The 16,828-nt window shown below is 41.3% G+C and overlaps 1 protein-coding gene across 2 annotated transcripts in view; it reads right to left on the reverse strand.

Moving 5' to 3' along the window:
* Positions 1 to 16,828, reverse strand: part of IL20RB (interleukin 20 receptor subunit beta) — a 40,388-nt gene extending 23,560 nt beyond the window's left edge. Inside the window, exon 1 of one of the 2 annotated variants that reach the window (XM_061427799.1) lies at positions 16,039 to 16,828. In XM_061427799.1, coding sequence (XP_061283783.1) covers positions 16,039 to 16,111 — 73 coding nt within the window. In that variant the 5' untranslated portion in view covers positions 16,112 to 16,828. Of the gene's footprint in view, positions 1 to 5,410; positions 5,664 to 16,038 lie in introns of those variants that run through there. The other variant, XM_061427806.1, reaches the window with a different exon arrangement.

A 16,828-nucleotide genomic window follows, 5' to 3' on the forward strand; every position in this document is an offset into this window, starting at 1 on the left:
ATTTGTGACCGTAAACACGTTGCGTAAACCTGAGCTCCCCACCTCTACATGGCAAACCCATATCGGCTCCTGCCGGCTTCTCATCACCACCCCCTCTTGCTACTGCCATCCTCAGCTATCAGAGCAATTCCTTTGTGTCCCCAAAATGGCCAAACGGGGCACAGCTGCTATTTGGGAAGTGCAGGCTCAGGTCTGCCATGGAAGGAGTCCAGTACAGAAGGGCACCAAGCCAGTTTGGAGACTCCACCCCAGACAGCCTGCAGGCCTCTGAGCCAGATGAGACTCAAGCATCTGCTCACGCAGCTGTGTGCCCAGAGTGTGCACACAGTGGGTCTACAGCTTGCACACAGAATCAAAGCTGATTTGTGATTCTTGTGATTCTTCACAGAATCATCTGTGAAGCTGATCCCTAATAAGGACTTCGCAGCCCCAGTCCGGATCTCCTACTGTGGTCTCCCCCTCTGACTTTTACATACTCCTCTTTTAATGCCCAACACCTGCCTCCTTTTGCTGTTACAGTTGCAGTGATAACATCAACAGCACAGCGTGTATAAGGCTGGGACCCTCGCCTGGGACTTTTCATCTTTGTGTCTGTCTCCAAATTGGCACCTGCTGTTCGTTATCAAGTCCTGTAACCATGAGGGGATGGGGGCTGCCAGGAACATCCCATTTAGTGCCCTTGTGGGCACTAATGTAGGACCCTGGTGATGCAGCCCAATCTCACTCTCAGCATCCAGGGCTTGGCCTGTGAGGAAACACCTGGGGTGCCCTCAAGGGAGGCTTCCTGCCCTCCCCACCCTTATACTTGTCGTCATCCAAGGGAAGAAAGGGAAAAGAGCCAGCTGCAATAAGATAGCACAGGAGGGCAGGGTGTAGTCCCTTCTGACATGCTTCCTCTGGTGAAGTAGACAAAACATTTCTCTAGTCAGATATGTGAGGATTTTAAAACTATAAACATAAAGCTTGAATTCATAATTCTAAAACTCTCAAAAATGAAATCTCCCGGCCCAGATAATTATACTGGAGAATACGAATGTGAGATGTGAGACTTGGACCATAAAGAAAGCTGAGCACTGAAGAATTGATGGTTTCGAACTGTGGTGCTGGAGAAGACTCTTGAAAATCCCTTGGACTTCAAGGAGATCCAACCAGTCCATTCAGGAAATCAGTCCTGAATATTCATTGGAAGGACTAATGCTGAAGTTGAAGCTCCAGTACTTTGGCCACCTGATGTGAGGAGCTGACTCATTGGAAAAGTGTCTGATGCTGGGAAAGATTGAGGGCATGAGGAGAAGGGGGAAACAGAAGATAAGATGGTTGGATGGCATCATCAGCTCAATGGACGTGAGTTTGAGCAAACTCTGGGAGATGGTGAAGGACAGGGAAGCCTGGCATGCTGCGATCCATGTGGTCACAAAGAGTCGGATACTACTTATCAACTGAACAACACCACAAACTATGAAATAGTTAAAGAGAAAGTAGTACCAATTTTATACAATATCTTCCAGAAATCAAAGAGGAAAAAACTTAACTTTATGGGGTCTGTATTACCTTGATACCAAAATCAAAGATTATTTATATATTTTTAAAAGCGAAAGACTACAGATCAATATGTCTCAGGCACTTAGGTGCAAAAATCTTTGACAAATACAATCCAGATTTGGTGTTGTATAAGACTATATACCCTGATCAAGTGGGATTTATTCCAGGTATGCAAGGCTGCTTCAGTATTTGAAAATCAATTAATGTAATCCACCACGTCAACAAGATCAAGAAGAAAAACCATATAATTGTTTCAACTGACACCAAGAAAGCATTTACAAAATTCAACACCCATTCATAATTTAAAAACAAAACAAAAAGAAAAAAAGAAACCGTTTCTTTGAATTATGAACAACAGGAATTATCTCAATTTGATAATGATCATCTATAAAAAACCTACAGCTGGATTTTCCTGGTGGCACAGTGGATAAAAATCTGCCTGCTGATGCAGGAGACACAGGTTTGATCCTTGATCCGGGAAGATCCCACATGCCGTGGAACAGCTAAGCCTGTACAACACAGCTACTGAGCCCAAGTTCTCGAGCCTGCCAGCCGCAACTACTGAAACCTGTGCACCTAGAGCCTGTGCCCACAGCAAGAGAAGCCACACAGTGAGAGGCACTGCAATGAAGAGCAGCCCCTGCTCACCGCACCTAAAGAAAGCCCATGCAAATCAGTGAAGATCCAGCATAGCCAAAAGCCACCTACAGCTAGCATCTTGTTCAATGGTAAAAGGCTGGATGCTTTTCCCTATATCAAGAATGAGGCAAGGATGCCCACACTTATCACTTTTATTCGACATTGTACTAGAAGTTCTAGCAACTGTAATAAGGCAGACTAAGGAAGTGAAAGACATTACAGCTTGGAAAATAAGTGATAAATCTCCCTCTATTTCCAGGTGACATGTTAGGCTATGTAGGAAATCCCACAGAATCTACCAAAAAAGCCTCTGAAAACTAATAGTGAGTTTGGCAAGTTCATGGGATATAAGATAAACGTTAAAAAATTAGTTGTATCTCTAAATACTAGCAATGGACACTTATATGCAGAAACTTAAAATATTATTTGCAATCATTGCCCCTCCCCAAAAGAAAAACTCATGTGTAAATCTAATGAAACATATCTTTCTATGGGGAAAACACCACAATGCCAGTGAAAAAATTTCAAAGAAAATCTAAATAGATGGAGAGGCATACTGTGCTCATGGATTGGACAACTCAACATAGTTAAAAAGGTAATTCTCCCCAAATTGATATATACGTTTAACAGGGTTCCTATCAAAAACCCAGCAAGGTTTTTTTGTGGAGATAGGTAAGCTTTTCCTAAAATTTAAGAGAAAAGGCAAAGGCACAAGAATAAAACAATTTTGAAAAAGCAAAAGGTAAGAGAACTCAATCTACCCAATTTTAAAACTTACAATAATTAAGACTGTGTGGTATTGACAAAGCAATAGACACATAGATTGATGAAACAATATAGACATCCCAGAAATAGACCCACACAAATATGCTCAGCTGATTTTTGGCAAAGGTACAAAAGCAATTCACTGAAGGAAGGATAGCCTTTTCAACAAACAATATTAGAGCAATTGGCTATTTGCAGGCAAACAAAAAACCTCAACCTACATCTCACATGTTAGCAAAAATTAACTCAAAGTAGGCCATGGACTTGATGTAAAATGTGAAAGTCTAAAACTTTTAGGAAAAAACATAGGAGAAAATCTTTAGGGCCAGACAAAGATTTCTTACACTTGACATCAAAGCATGATCCATAAAAGGAAACATTTATAAACAGGCATCACCAGAATTAAAATCTCTTGCACCACAAAGACCCTGTTAAGAGGATAAAAAGACAAGATACAGACTAGGAGAAAACATTTGCAAACAATATATCTCACAAAGGATTGATATCTAGAACATATATATAAAGAATACTCAAAACCCAACAGTAAAAAAAGCAAGCAATTCAATTAGAAAATGAGTAAAAGATGTGAAGAGTAATTTCACCAAAAAAGCACACACAGATGGCAAACAAGCACATGAAAATATGTTCAATATCATTAGCTATTAGGGAAATGCAAATTTAAACTTCCATGAGAGAGTGCCACACAGCTATCAGAATGACTAAAAATTCTTACAGTGACAAAACCAAACCCTGGTGAGGACACAGAGAAAGTGGATCCCTCATCCATCGCTGGGTGGGAACAAAGTGGCACCACCACACTGGAAGGTCGTTCAGCAGTTTCTTGCAGAACTAAACTTGTAAATTACTACACAACCCAGCAAGTGCACTCTTGGGCATTTATCCCAAGGTAATGAAAATTTATATCACACTAAGTTTGCACAACAAATGTCCATAAACAAGATGGAATCAGCCCAGATGCCCACAGGTGAATGGTTAAACAAATATGGTATATCCAAGAAAAAGGAACAAACTACACAAAACAATCTGGATGAATCTCCAGTGAATGACACCAACTGAAAGAAGCCAAACCCCCAAAGTTACATACTGTATATTTCTATTTTTATAACATTTTCAAATGACAAAATTTTAGACTTTGAGAGATTAATGGTTGCCAGGAGTTAGGAAGAGTTGGGAAAGGCACAGTAGTGAGAGATGGGTGAGGTTATAAAAAGGCAACAAGACATATCATTGTGATATTGGAAATGTTCAGTATCTTGACTGCGGTGATAAATATACAAACCTTCACACACACACATACACATTCTCAAACAAATGCAAGTAAAGCTGGGGAAATCTGAAAAAGATGTGTGGATTTTGTCAATACCAAGGATTTCAATATTCTAGTTGTAGTATTATACTATTGTTTTGCAAAATACCACTGGGGAAACTGGGTTTTCTGTACTATTTCCTTTTTTTTAAAATTTATTTGGCTACACCAAGTCTTTGGAGAAGGAAATGGCACCCCACTCCAGTACTTTTGCCTGGAAAATCCCATGGATGGAGGAGCCTGGTAGGCTGCAGTCCATGGGGTCGCTAAGAGTCGGACACGACTGAGCGACTTCACTTTCACTTTTCACTTTCATGCTTTGGAGAAGGAAATGGCAACCCACTCCAGTGTTCTTGCCTGGAGAATCCCAGGGATGAGGGAGCCTGGTGGGCTTCTGTCTATGGGGTCACACAGAGTCGGACACGACTGAAGCAACTTAGCAGTAGCATACCAAGTCTTATGAGGTATGAGGGATCTTTTTTAGTTGCAGCATGCAGGATTTTTTTTTTAACTTTTGGCATGCAAACTCTTAGTTGTGGCATGTGAGATCAAGTTCCCTGACCAGGGATCAAACCCAGGGCCCCCTGCATTGTGGGGGTGGAGTCAGCCACTGGACCACCAAGGAAGTCCCTCTGTGTTATATCTTATGAAAAGTGTGAAAGTGTTAGTTGCTCAGTCATGTCCAATTCTTTGTGACCCCATGTCCTGTAGCCTGCCAGGCTCCTCCGTCCATGGGATTCTCCAGGCAAGAATACTGGATTGGGTTGCCATTTCCTACTCCAGGGGATCTTCCTGACCCAAGGATTGAACCAGGGTCTCCTGCATTGCAGGCAGATTCTTCACCATCTGAGCCACCAGGAAAGCCCACTTATTTCTTATAACTGCACAAAAATCTAGAATTACAACAAAATTTCAGTTAAAAAATACAGTGCCATCACACCTAAAAAAATAACATTAATTCTGATTATCTGAATGACAGGATACATTTTAGAAGACCATGATAGGATAAACTCAAACAGGATGAAATGCATCTAGGAAAAAAGTTGTATAATTGAGTGCAGTCAATTAAATCAGCGAGGGAGACTGTTTACAGAGGGAGACCTAATGATTAGCCGTCCCAATGATTAGGGCACTTACCAAGGCTTTAAGGAAGACACTCTGAGGTTGAATTTCTGGATATGTCTTTCTTCATGAAGGGCACACAGGCAGGACAACAGCAAGAGATGTCCCAACTTTTAGGTCACTCCATTATGCTATAGAACTTCCCTGGTGGCTCAGAGGTTAAAGTGTCTGCCCACAACGCGGGAGATCTGTGTTCAATCCCTGGGTCAGGAAGATCCCCTGGAGAAGGAAATGGCAACCCACTCCAGTATTCTTGCCTGGAGAATCCCATGGACGGAGGAGCCTGGTGAGCTACAGTCCATGGGGTTGCAAAGAGTCGAACACGACTGAGCAACTTCACTTTCTTTCATTATGCTATGCAACAGTTTGCACTTGTGTAACTGTCTTCACCTAGCTGTGAAATTCCAAATCTCACTCCATTATGGGAAAAATACTGTCTCATTCCTATATTAAAATGAAAATTACTGCTTCTTTCTGAGCCCTATGAGCAACATCTTCAATATCTTTATTCCACTTGTAGAGTATATTCCAAATTCTATCTTTGTTTCACTGTAGTTTATGTAGCACACACACACATTGGGAATGAGATGGAAAATCAGTAATGCCAGTGAACTACTGATGCCAGGGTATGTTTAATTGGGTCACATAGAAAGTATGGAAGAGGACTTCCCTGATGGTCCAGTGGTTAAGAATCTACCTTCCAAGGCAGGGGGCACAGGTTCAGTCCCTGGTCTGGGCACTAAGATCCCACATGCCGTGCAGCCAAAATTTTAAATTAAACACACACACACACACACACAACTAAGGTGGTACTACATGAGGAAGGATCCGTTTTATGCTAGGACACTAAATAGGGAACTCTAGTTTCAGCTCAACTCTAAGCGAGAGTGACTCCTTTCACCTATGAGAGGTTTTAAAATCCCCTCCAGTTGTTTGAGAAGGCACAAGGTGGTCCTTAGAACGCAATTCAATGGAGAAAAACAAAACTTTGTCATCCACCCAGCAATCTCATTAACAAGAAATGTCATCTAAGAGCCAGGAGTAATATGTATTGAAGTCAAGTCCCTGAATAAACCAGTTAATAGACACTCTCCCTGATGTAAATAAGCAAATACAAAAACAAAGAATACAGTTAAGGGACTTCCCTTGGTGGTCCAGTGGTTAAGACTTCACTGTCCAAGGCAAGGGGTGCAGGTTCCATCCTTGGTCTGGGAGCTAACATCCCACAGCTCTCACAGACAAAAAATACAAAATGTAAGACAAAAGTAACATTGTAACGAATTCAATAAACACTTTTAAAAAGTACTTAAAAAAAAAAAAGAATACAGTCAAGGGGGAAGGGGAGAGTAAGCTTGTAGTGAGAATGGGAAAGACACATTAGCCATAGGGAGGAGGGTACAAAATGGGGAAGTTTTTGCTCAGCCACACTGGATGAGAATTCTCCTGGGAGCTGGAGTGAGATGTTGGAATATCTTCTGGTCATTTGGTTCCTCTGAATAGTTACACTCTTGTCACTATAGAGAATTATTCTCTTTTAACCGTCTGACTCAGTATCTCAAGAAGGCCCATGGGGTGGAGCCTCTTGGATGGTGTTTCCAACAAAAACTTGAGCTGGGTGACTGTGACCTGACTATTAAGATTTTGGTGCTCAGTGTGGCAAAACTAGCTGAGCAACATTTTTTGCACAGAGCTGCATTCACAAAGCTGATCCCTTTTTCTTGTGGCCTGTTCATTTTCTATTGCACTGTAATATATTTCCACAAAGGCAGTATCTTAAAACAACATAGATTTATTTTTGTCCAGTTCCATAGGTCAGGAATCTGAATCAGGTCTAACTGAGCTAAAATCAAGGCGTTGGCAGAAGAGCAGGCTCCAGGGAAGACTGTTTTCTTGCCATTTCCATTTGCTGGGACAAGGCCCCACCTTCTTGCGCACGGCCCCTCTTTCCTCCATTTTCAAAGCCAACAATGGCTGGTTAAGTCCCTTTCATGTTTCAAATATTTCCCTGCCTCTTTTTCTGTCCTCCCATCCCTCTCTCCCTGGATCCAGGAAAGCTTCTCAGCTTTGAAGGACTCATATGATTAGATTGGGCCCATCCAATAATCCAGGATAATCTCCTAATCTCAAAATCCCATAACATTAATCGCATCTTAATGTGGGGGAAAAAAATCCCCTTTTCCACAGGGTAACATATCCACTGGTTTCCAGGAATTAGAGTATGGACATCTTGAATTCCCCTGGTGGTCCAGTGGTTAAGACTCTGTGCTCCCAATGCAGGGGTAGGGGTTCAATCCCTGGTCAGGGAATTAAGAACCCACAAGCCACACAGTCAAATAAATGTTTTTTGAAAAAGAATGTGGATATCACTGGGGGACCATCATTTTGACTACCACTACAGGGGCTTGCACTTTAGGGGACACTGGTACTGCAAACTGACATGACATGTCTCTCAATTATAGTAGATTATTTCAAGAGAATCCCCGTGTATGTGATCTGAACAAAAGAGCAAGGCCGAGCCAGGACATGGCTGCTAAACAAGTTGCTGGCATCACTTGCTGCCTAGTAACTAGTGCCCACATCCCAGCTTCAAAAGGTATGCAAACCAGTTCATGCCTCAGGAAAGTGGTCTATTGTTTCAGGATCTTGAAGTATGGTCTGGATCAGCAGCAGCACAAAACCCTGCAACCTATGCCCTACTGAACCAGAATCTGCATTTTAACAAGGCACACCACCCCAAATCCCAGGTAATTCATAAACATTAAAGTTTGAGAAGCACTGGTATATAGAGGTTAAACTAACCTTTCTCAATCTTGGCTGCCCATTAGAATCACTGGGGAAGAGGCTTTTAAGTTTTATTTTGAAATAATTTCAGACTTAACAGAAGAGTTACAAAATAGTACAGAGAGCTCCCATATACCCTTCAGTCAGTTTTCCACATGTACACAACCAGGAAACAAATATGACAAGGAAGATATTAACATTGGCCCAATATCCATAATGAAGCCTCAGTCTTTATCTGAATTTCACCAAATTTTCCCGTAAATCTCTTTCTCTCTTCCTTCCTTCCTTCCTCCCCTCCTTCCTTCCTTTTTCCTTTTTTCAGGAACCAATCCAGGTCCTACATTTAGTTGTCATATCTACTTAGTCTTCCCCAGTCTGTCCTCAGTCTTTCCTTGACATTTTTGACAGGAACAGGTCAGTTGTTTTGTACAATATTCCTCAGTTTGGGTTTGTCTAACATTTTTTCATAATTTGATTATGGTTGTACATTTTTGCCATGTACTCATATGTCTTATGACTGGTGGAGTTACCCTTGACCACTTGGTTAAGGCAGTGTCTTCACTATAAAATTACCATTTTCCCCCTTATAATTAATAAATAATTTAGGGGAAATACTGTGATACTGAGCAGTGATTCTTTCTCCTCAAACTTTCATCCATTAAGTTTTATATTTATTGGTGGATGATACTTGCAACAATCATCGCTATGATGTTCTCGCAGTGGTTTTGTTGTGTTAATTGGAATTTTGTAAGGAAGAGTTCTTCCCGCTCTACCATTTGTGATTTGTAATAATCAGTGTGGACTCATAGAAATTTATTTTATTCTATCAATGTTGATTATGTTACTCAAATTGTTCCATCTTCGGTTATTGGGAGCTATTTTGGATTTTGTGTGCTTTTGACTTACTTTCATCTCTCCTTCTCTTTTTTCATGTTGTTTTTATTAATAGACTTTTAATTTTTAGAATAATTTTAGATTTATAGGAAAAAGTACAGACAGTAAGTACAGGGTTCTTGTAAACACTTCTTCACTCAGCTTCCCCTGATGCTAACATCTAATATAGTCATGATATACTTGTCAAAACTAAGAAACTAACATTGATATGTTACTTTTAATTAAACTCCAAACTTTACTTGGATTTTGCCAAATTTTCCACTGATACTCTTTTCCATCCCAGGTTCCAATCCAGGATACTTGTGGCAGCTTGGCCCCCATCCTTCTTTGAGCACTTCCTTCATTACCACAAGATGCTCCAAACTTGTATTTTCTCTTCCCAGTTATGGAATAAACCCTTCTCTAAGGAGTCTGACCCAGGAAGTTTTTAAAAATCCCAGAGCCAAGGCAGCACCCTAGATTAATTAAGTCAGATTTCTGGCTTTGAAATCCTGGCTGCTGCTGCTGCTGCTAAGTCGCTTCAGTCGTGTCCGACTCTGTGCGACCCTATAGACGGCAGCCCACCAGGCTCCCCCGTCCCTGGGATTCTCCAGGCAAGAACACTGGAGTGGGTTGCCATTTCCTTCTCCAATGCATGCCAGTGAAAAGTGAAAGTGTTTGTATTTTTAAAAGCGCTCCAGGTGATTCCAATGTGCATTTGAGATTGAGAACCACTGACCTAGACCTTACTTCTGGGGCCTGAAAGATAGTTAAAACTATGAGTGATATATGGTATCACTTTTATATGGAATCTAAAATACGACAGTAAAGAACCTGTCTATGAAACAGAAACAGAATCATGGACATAGAACAGAATGGTGGTTGCCAAGGGGGAGGGGATGGGGAAAGGGGTGGAGTAGGAGTCTGGGTTAGCAATGTAAGGTTTTATAAATAGAATGGATAAGCAACAAGGCCCTACTGTATAGCACTGCTACTGCTAAGTCACTTCAGTCGTGTCCGACTCTGTGCGACCCCATAGACGGCAGCCCACCAGGCTCCCCCGTCCCTAGGATTCTCCAGGCAAGAACATTGGAGTGGGTTGCCATATCCTTCTCCAATGCATGAAAGTGAAAAGTGAAAGTGAAGTCGCTCAGTCGTGTCCGACCCTCAGCGACCCCATGGACTGCAGCCTACCAGGCTCCTCCATCCATGGGATTTTGCAGGCAAGAGTACTGGAGTGGGGTGCCATCGCCTTCTCTGGTATAGCACAGTGAACTATATTTAATATACTGCGATAAACCATAATGGAAAAGATATATATGTATAACTGAATCACTGTGCTATACAGGAGTAATTAACACAAAATTATAAATCAACTATATTTCAATTTTAAGAACTATGAATGATAAATCCTTAGACTTGAGTGTATTTCCCAGTAAGCTCTTATGTTCCCTGAAGACAGGACACTCTGTTTTGTTCATCTTTAATCAGCACCTAATCCAGAAACTGGGACATAGTGGGTGCTCAGAAATTTAAAATGAATGAAAACAAAATACGTGAACCAAATCTTGGCTCAGTGAAATTGGCCTCAGCCTGAATTTTTTTCCCCTCTGATTCCTATCTAATTCAGATGACCGTTATATCTACTACTGGGGCAAGAATCCCTTAGAAGAAATGGAGTAGCCATCATAGTCAACAAAAGAGTCCAAAATGCAGTACTTGGGTGCAATCTCAAAAATGACAGAATGATCTCAGTTCATTTCCAAGGCAAACCATTCAATATCACAGTAATGTAAGTCTATGCCCCAACCACTAAGGCCGAAGAAGCTGAAGTAGAACGGTACCATAATGACCTACAAGACCTTCTAAAACTAACATGAAAAAAAGATGTCCTTTTCATCATAGGGGACTGGAATGCAAAAGCAGGAAGTCAAGAGATATCTGGAGTAACAGGCAAATCTGGTCTTGGAATACAAAATGAAGCAGGGCAAAGGCTAACAGTTTTACCAAGAGGATGCACTGGTCATGGCAAATACCCTCCTCCAACAACACAAGAGATGACACTACACAGGAACATCACCAGATGATCAATACTGAAATCAGATTGATTATATTCTTTGCAGCCAAAGATGGAGAAGCTCTGTACAGTAAGTGAAAACAAGAGTGGGCAATAACTGTGGTTCAGACCATGAACTCCTTATTGCAAAATTTAGACTTCAGTTGAAGAAAGTAGGGAAAACCACTAGACCATTCAGGTAGGACTTGAATCAAATCCCTTACTATTATACAGCTGAAGTGACAAATAGATTCAAGGGATTAGATCTGATAGACAGACTGCCTGAAGAACTATGTACAGAGGTTTGTAACATTGTATAGGAGGCGGTGATCAAAATCATCCCCCAAAAAAAGAAATGCAAAAAGGCAAAATGGTTGTCTGAGGAGGCCTTACAAAATAGCTGAGAAAAGAAGAGAAGTGAAAAGCATAGGAGAAAAGGAAAGATATACCCATCTGAATGTAGAGTTCCAAAGAATAGCAAGAAGAGATAAAAAGCCTTTTTAAAGCAAACAATGAAAAGAGACAGAGGAAAACAACAGAATGGGAAAGACTAGAGACCTCATCAAGAAACTTAAGAGATAACAAGGGAATATTTCATGCATAGATGGGCACAATAAAGGACAGAAATGGTATGGACATAACAAAAGCAGAAAATATTAAGAAGAGGTGGCAAGAATACACAGAACTAACCACAAAGTTCTTAATGACCCAGATAACCACAATGGTGTGATCACTCATTTGGAGCCAGACATCCTGGAGTATGAAGTCAAAGGGGTCTGAGGAAGCATCACTATGAACAAATCTAGTGGAGCTGATGGAATTCCAGCTAAGCTATTTCAAATCCTAAAAGATGAAGCTGTGAAAGTGCTGCACTCAATATGCCAGCAAATTTGTAAAACTCAGCAATGGCCACAGGACTGGAAAAAGTCAGTTTTCATTCCAATCCCAAAGAAAGGCAATGCCAAACAACATTCAAACTACTACACAACTGTACTCATTTCACCCACTAGCAAGGTAATGCTTAAATCATTCAAGCTAGGCTTAAACAGTATGTGAACCGAGAACTTCCAGATGTACAAGCTGGATTTAGAAAAGGCAGAGGTACCAGAGATCAAATTGCCAACATCTGTTGGATCACAGAAAAAGCAAGAGAATTCCACAAAAACATCTACTTCTGCTTCACTGACTACACCAAAGCGTTTGACTGTGTGGATCACAACAAACTGTGGAAAATTCTTAAAGAGATGGTAATACCAGACCACCTTATCTGCCTCCTGTGCAACCTGTATGCAGGTCAAGAAGCAGCAGTTAGAACTGGACATGGAACAATGGACTAGTTCCAAATTGGGAAAGGAGTATGTCAAGCCTGTATATTGTCACCCTGCTTATTTAACTTATATGCCAAATACATCATGCAAAATGCCGGACTGGTTGAAGTAGAAGCTGGAATCAAAATTGCTGGGAGAAATATCAATAACCTCAGATGTGTAGATGATACCTCCATTATCGCAGAAAGCGGAAAGGAACTAAAGAGCCTCTTGATGAAGGTTGAAGAGGAGAGTGGAAAAGCTGGCTTAAAACTCAACATTTAAAAAACTAAGATCCTGGCATCCAGTCCAATCATGGCAGATAGATGGGAAACAATGGAAACAGTAACAGACTTTATTTTGGGGGGCTCCAAAATCACTGCAGATGGTGACTGCAGCCATAAAATTAAAAGATGCTTGCTCCTCGGAAGAAGAGCTATGACAAACCTAGACAGGATATTAAAAAGCAGAGACGTTACCTTGTGGATAAAGGTCCGTATAGTCAAAGCTATGGTTTTTCCAGTAGTCATGAATGGATGTGAGAGCTGACCACAAGGAAGGCTGAGTGCTGAAGAACTGATACTGTTGAATTGTGGTGCTAGAGAAGACTCTTGAGGATCCCTTGGACAGCAGAGAGATCAAACTAGTCAAATCTAAAGGATTTCAAGTCTGATTTGAATTCAACACTGAATATTCACTGGAAGGACTGATGCTGAAGCTCCAATACTTTGGCCATGTAATGCAAAGAGCCAACTCATTGGAAAAGACCCTGATACTAAGAAAGATTGAAGGCAAGAGGAGAAGGGTACAACAGAGGATGAGATGGTTGGATGGCATCACCGACTCAATGGACATGAGTTTGAGAAAACTCTGGGAAGTAGTGAAGGACACGGAAGGCTGATGTTCTGCAGTCCATGGGATCGTGAAGAGTCAGACATGACTGATCAACTGAACAACAACAAGAGTTCCTATCTCACATTAGACCTTTGTGCCCTTCTGAGGTTTACGCTCACCACAAAGTCCTCGGGCAAATTTCCCCAGCAGAAAACCTTGCATCTTCTTCCTTGCATAACTCCCCACTGGCTTTCTCCTCAGGGGGTCTGCTGTCAATTCCCCTCATTTGGATCTGCTTCTGTCACTTTTACCTCAATAGCCCTTCTGGCCAAGTGTCAGAAAATGTAGAAGCATCTTCTTTATTACTTTCACTTTGTGCCTCCAACCTTTTCCTGTCCTGCTTATGTGCCAGCTTCTTCTGCAGAGAACTAAAAGGGCACAGGCTCTGTGGGCACCCAAACCAGGCTCAAATCCCAGTTCTCCAACTTACAAGATGTATACTCTTGTGTAACTAACTGAATCTAAGTCTGTTCCCTAGTGTATAAATGGGGATTATATCACCTCCTTTGCAGGACTGGTGTGAGATGTCAAGAGAATGTTTTTACTAATCTAGCACACAGTGTGTGTGCATAAATGGCAGTTGTGATGGTCACTGTTGTTGCTGTTTTTATTATTATTATTGGTAGTGGGAATCAGTTTCTTGAATCACACAAATTACTTGAAAGGGACAGGGCAAGGCAAAATAATACTATAAAAGAGAGCAAGAACTCTACCCATCTCTCCCAAGGATCTAGAGTAAGTTATAGTTCATTTAGATGTTGCTGAAATCATTTCAGGCTTCAACACAATTCAGAGGAAATGATCAAAATCACATAAAGGTAACCTCAGCTAAAGCAAATATTTGCTGACACCACCACCAGTTTGCACAACCAACAGATGGTAACATGGGGTGGGCACCCTGACATCCTCAGAGTGCCTTTGTTTGCATAACGTTGTTTGACACCTCCCAACCACAAGGTAGCTATTTTGACCATTTTACAGACAAGGAAATTGAAGTGATGTGATACATTCACTGAACTAGCAAGTGATAAAAATCAAGACTCACCCATAGGTCCTTCTCACTCTGACATCCTTGCGGCTTCTAGCACGTTTTGTTTTTTTTGGGGGGGGAGGGGGGTGGGCAGGGAGAGACAAGGATAGTGGTGGTTGTTTTCGTTTCCTTGTTTTTCTGTGCAAGTTTACAGGTATCAGAGGAGTACTCACCTCTAGGTCTGTTTAAAATAGTTTTCCTTAAAAGGCTGGACTGCTTCATTGAAGAAAATGTCAAATTAACAAATGGGTCAAGGGGATCAAAAAAACATAAATTTCCTGTTAAAAAAAATTAGGAAAAATATGCTGGCTTTTCCCCTTCTCATGCAGCCTCCCCATCTTCTCCCTTGGGCTTAGTGGAGGAGTAGTTTCCTGGCAACTTGTTTGTCCCACCAACTAATCAATCGATCAACTAACTAACCAATCAACCAACACGCTTAGCCTATGCTATGGGCCATGGGGACACCAGGAAAGATGCCTTGGCCCTGCCTTCAGGCCAGTGTAGGAAACAGAAATAACCCACTGAAACAGAATACACGGGGTCAAGGGTCAAAGGAGAGAGGTCTGGTATGGATCTGCAGGAGCAGGGTCCCCCTGGAATGATGATGGGACGATGGGTTTGGGGTGGAGTAAGAACTAGAGATCGAGCTTCTGGTGGAGAAGAACAATAATAAAGTCCAGGAGGAGGAAATGAGGGGGTTACATGCCAACTGTGAAGACAACAGCTGCCTGTGGCCTATACTTGTTTACAAGGAGCTGTGAGAAAGAGGATTGGAGTCTAAATACAGTGGGTCACGAAACAAAGAGCAAATTTACATATCACGTGCTGAGACACAGAGCTGTGAAGGGCTGTGAGCTACACAGGCATAAATTTGATGTTTAAGTCAGCTCCAAACATCTGCTAATCACCTTGGCACTGATTTGTTGCCTGATTTAAACTCACTGGATGATTAGTTCTCAATGTTACCCCCAAAAAAGAAAAGAAAGTATGAAAAAGAAAGTATTCAATATACCCATCAACAGTGCAAAGTGTCTAGTACCTTGATGTATTCAAATTAGAAATTTCTCTTAAATGCTGACAGGAAGAAACATCAAAAGCAAAAGAGCTGCGATTTCATAACAATAAAACATGTAGGTGCAAGCAGCCAGAAATGGAGCAGAGAAAATTATGTAATCTTAACTGGCAGGCAAAATGCTCCAAACCAAATACTTTTAAAAATGTTACAGAGTACCTGACCAGGAGAGGAATCCAATTTTCATAAGTCTTAGACCCAATATTAAGGTTGCAAAGTATGTCTTCTTATTCGCCTGTGTTTTGTTAGAATCTTTATTTTACTTAAGCCTCTCCTTACAGAGAACATCTCTGAGGCACAAACAGAAAGACTGAAATAATACTGTTTTATGGCTTTTAAAACTCGATAATGAAATGAATAATAAAATGCATGTGGATCTCTGCTCACCTTCAAACTATTTGTTCTGATGCTTTATCTTTCTAGATTGCTCTGTGGAATTTAACAGAAGTTTCTTAATAGAATGCAGGCCTCTTCTTTGTGGGGATGGAGGATTAGGAAGTGAAAAACCTTTTTAAAAACAGACATAAGGTGATCTATACATATATTACAACCCCCCCGGGAAAGCATTTTTCAGTTTCTTAACCTATAGTTGAATCCCAGCCTATTGGCAGTATTCTAATTAATACTTACCCACAAACAAACAAGGAATCAAGGCGTAGGAAAACCACATGATAAGACTTGTCTTGATTTCTTCAAGAACCATTTTGAGGGTCGGTGTTTGGCAGACTCAGCTTGACCTGGAATGCTGTTTCCTTCCAGAATGAAGTATGCTTTCCATCTCAGCCATCCTTGCTTCGGGACACAGATGTTGGAGCTGAGTCTGAGTTGCTGTAAAGCCTGAATTGTTCTGGAAAGAGGAACCAGCCCGGCTCCGAAGAGGCAGGCTGTACAGCACCCTCCTTTCCGCCTAAACCTAGATATTGCGTCAAGTGGGAGTGGCCTAGGAGAGTTCCAGAGAAAAGGTACCTGGGAAGCTTAAGCGTGGTGGGGGGAATTCCCTGGTGTTCAGTGGTTAGGACTCTGTGCTTCCACTGCAGGGGACACAGATTCGATCCCTAGTCGGGGAACTAAGATCCTGTGTGTAAATAAAGTTAATATTACTGTTATCTTTTTTAAAAAGATAAAAAATCTGCCTGGATCACAGGCTCTAACCTGGGGGACCCTGGATAGACCTCTAGAGGTCTCCTGGGCAGTAGCAGGCAAGATTATCTGACCCTCTCATTATAGCTGTTCTCTTTCACAAGGCTCCCTCTTGTGAGTTCATTGGAGGTGGGTACTTTTTTGCTACATCTCCACTTCAGAAGTAGAGATGTTTAAAAAAAATTTTTTTTAATATCTTTTTGAAAGTCAGGAGATGAAGAATATATAGCTTCATATTTGTTTGCATTTGCAAAAAGAAAACCTGGAAGGAGACAGAGAA

Source organism: Bos javanicus, chromosome 1 (genome assembly GCF_032452875.1).
Source record: "Bos javanicus breed banteng chromosome 1, ARS-OSU_banteng_1.0, whole genome shotgun sequence".
NCBI lineage: Eukaryota > Metazoa > Chordata > Mammalia > Artiodactyla > Bovidae > Bos > Bos javanicus.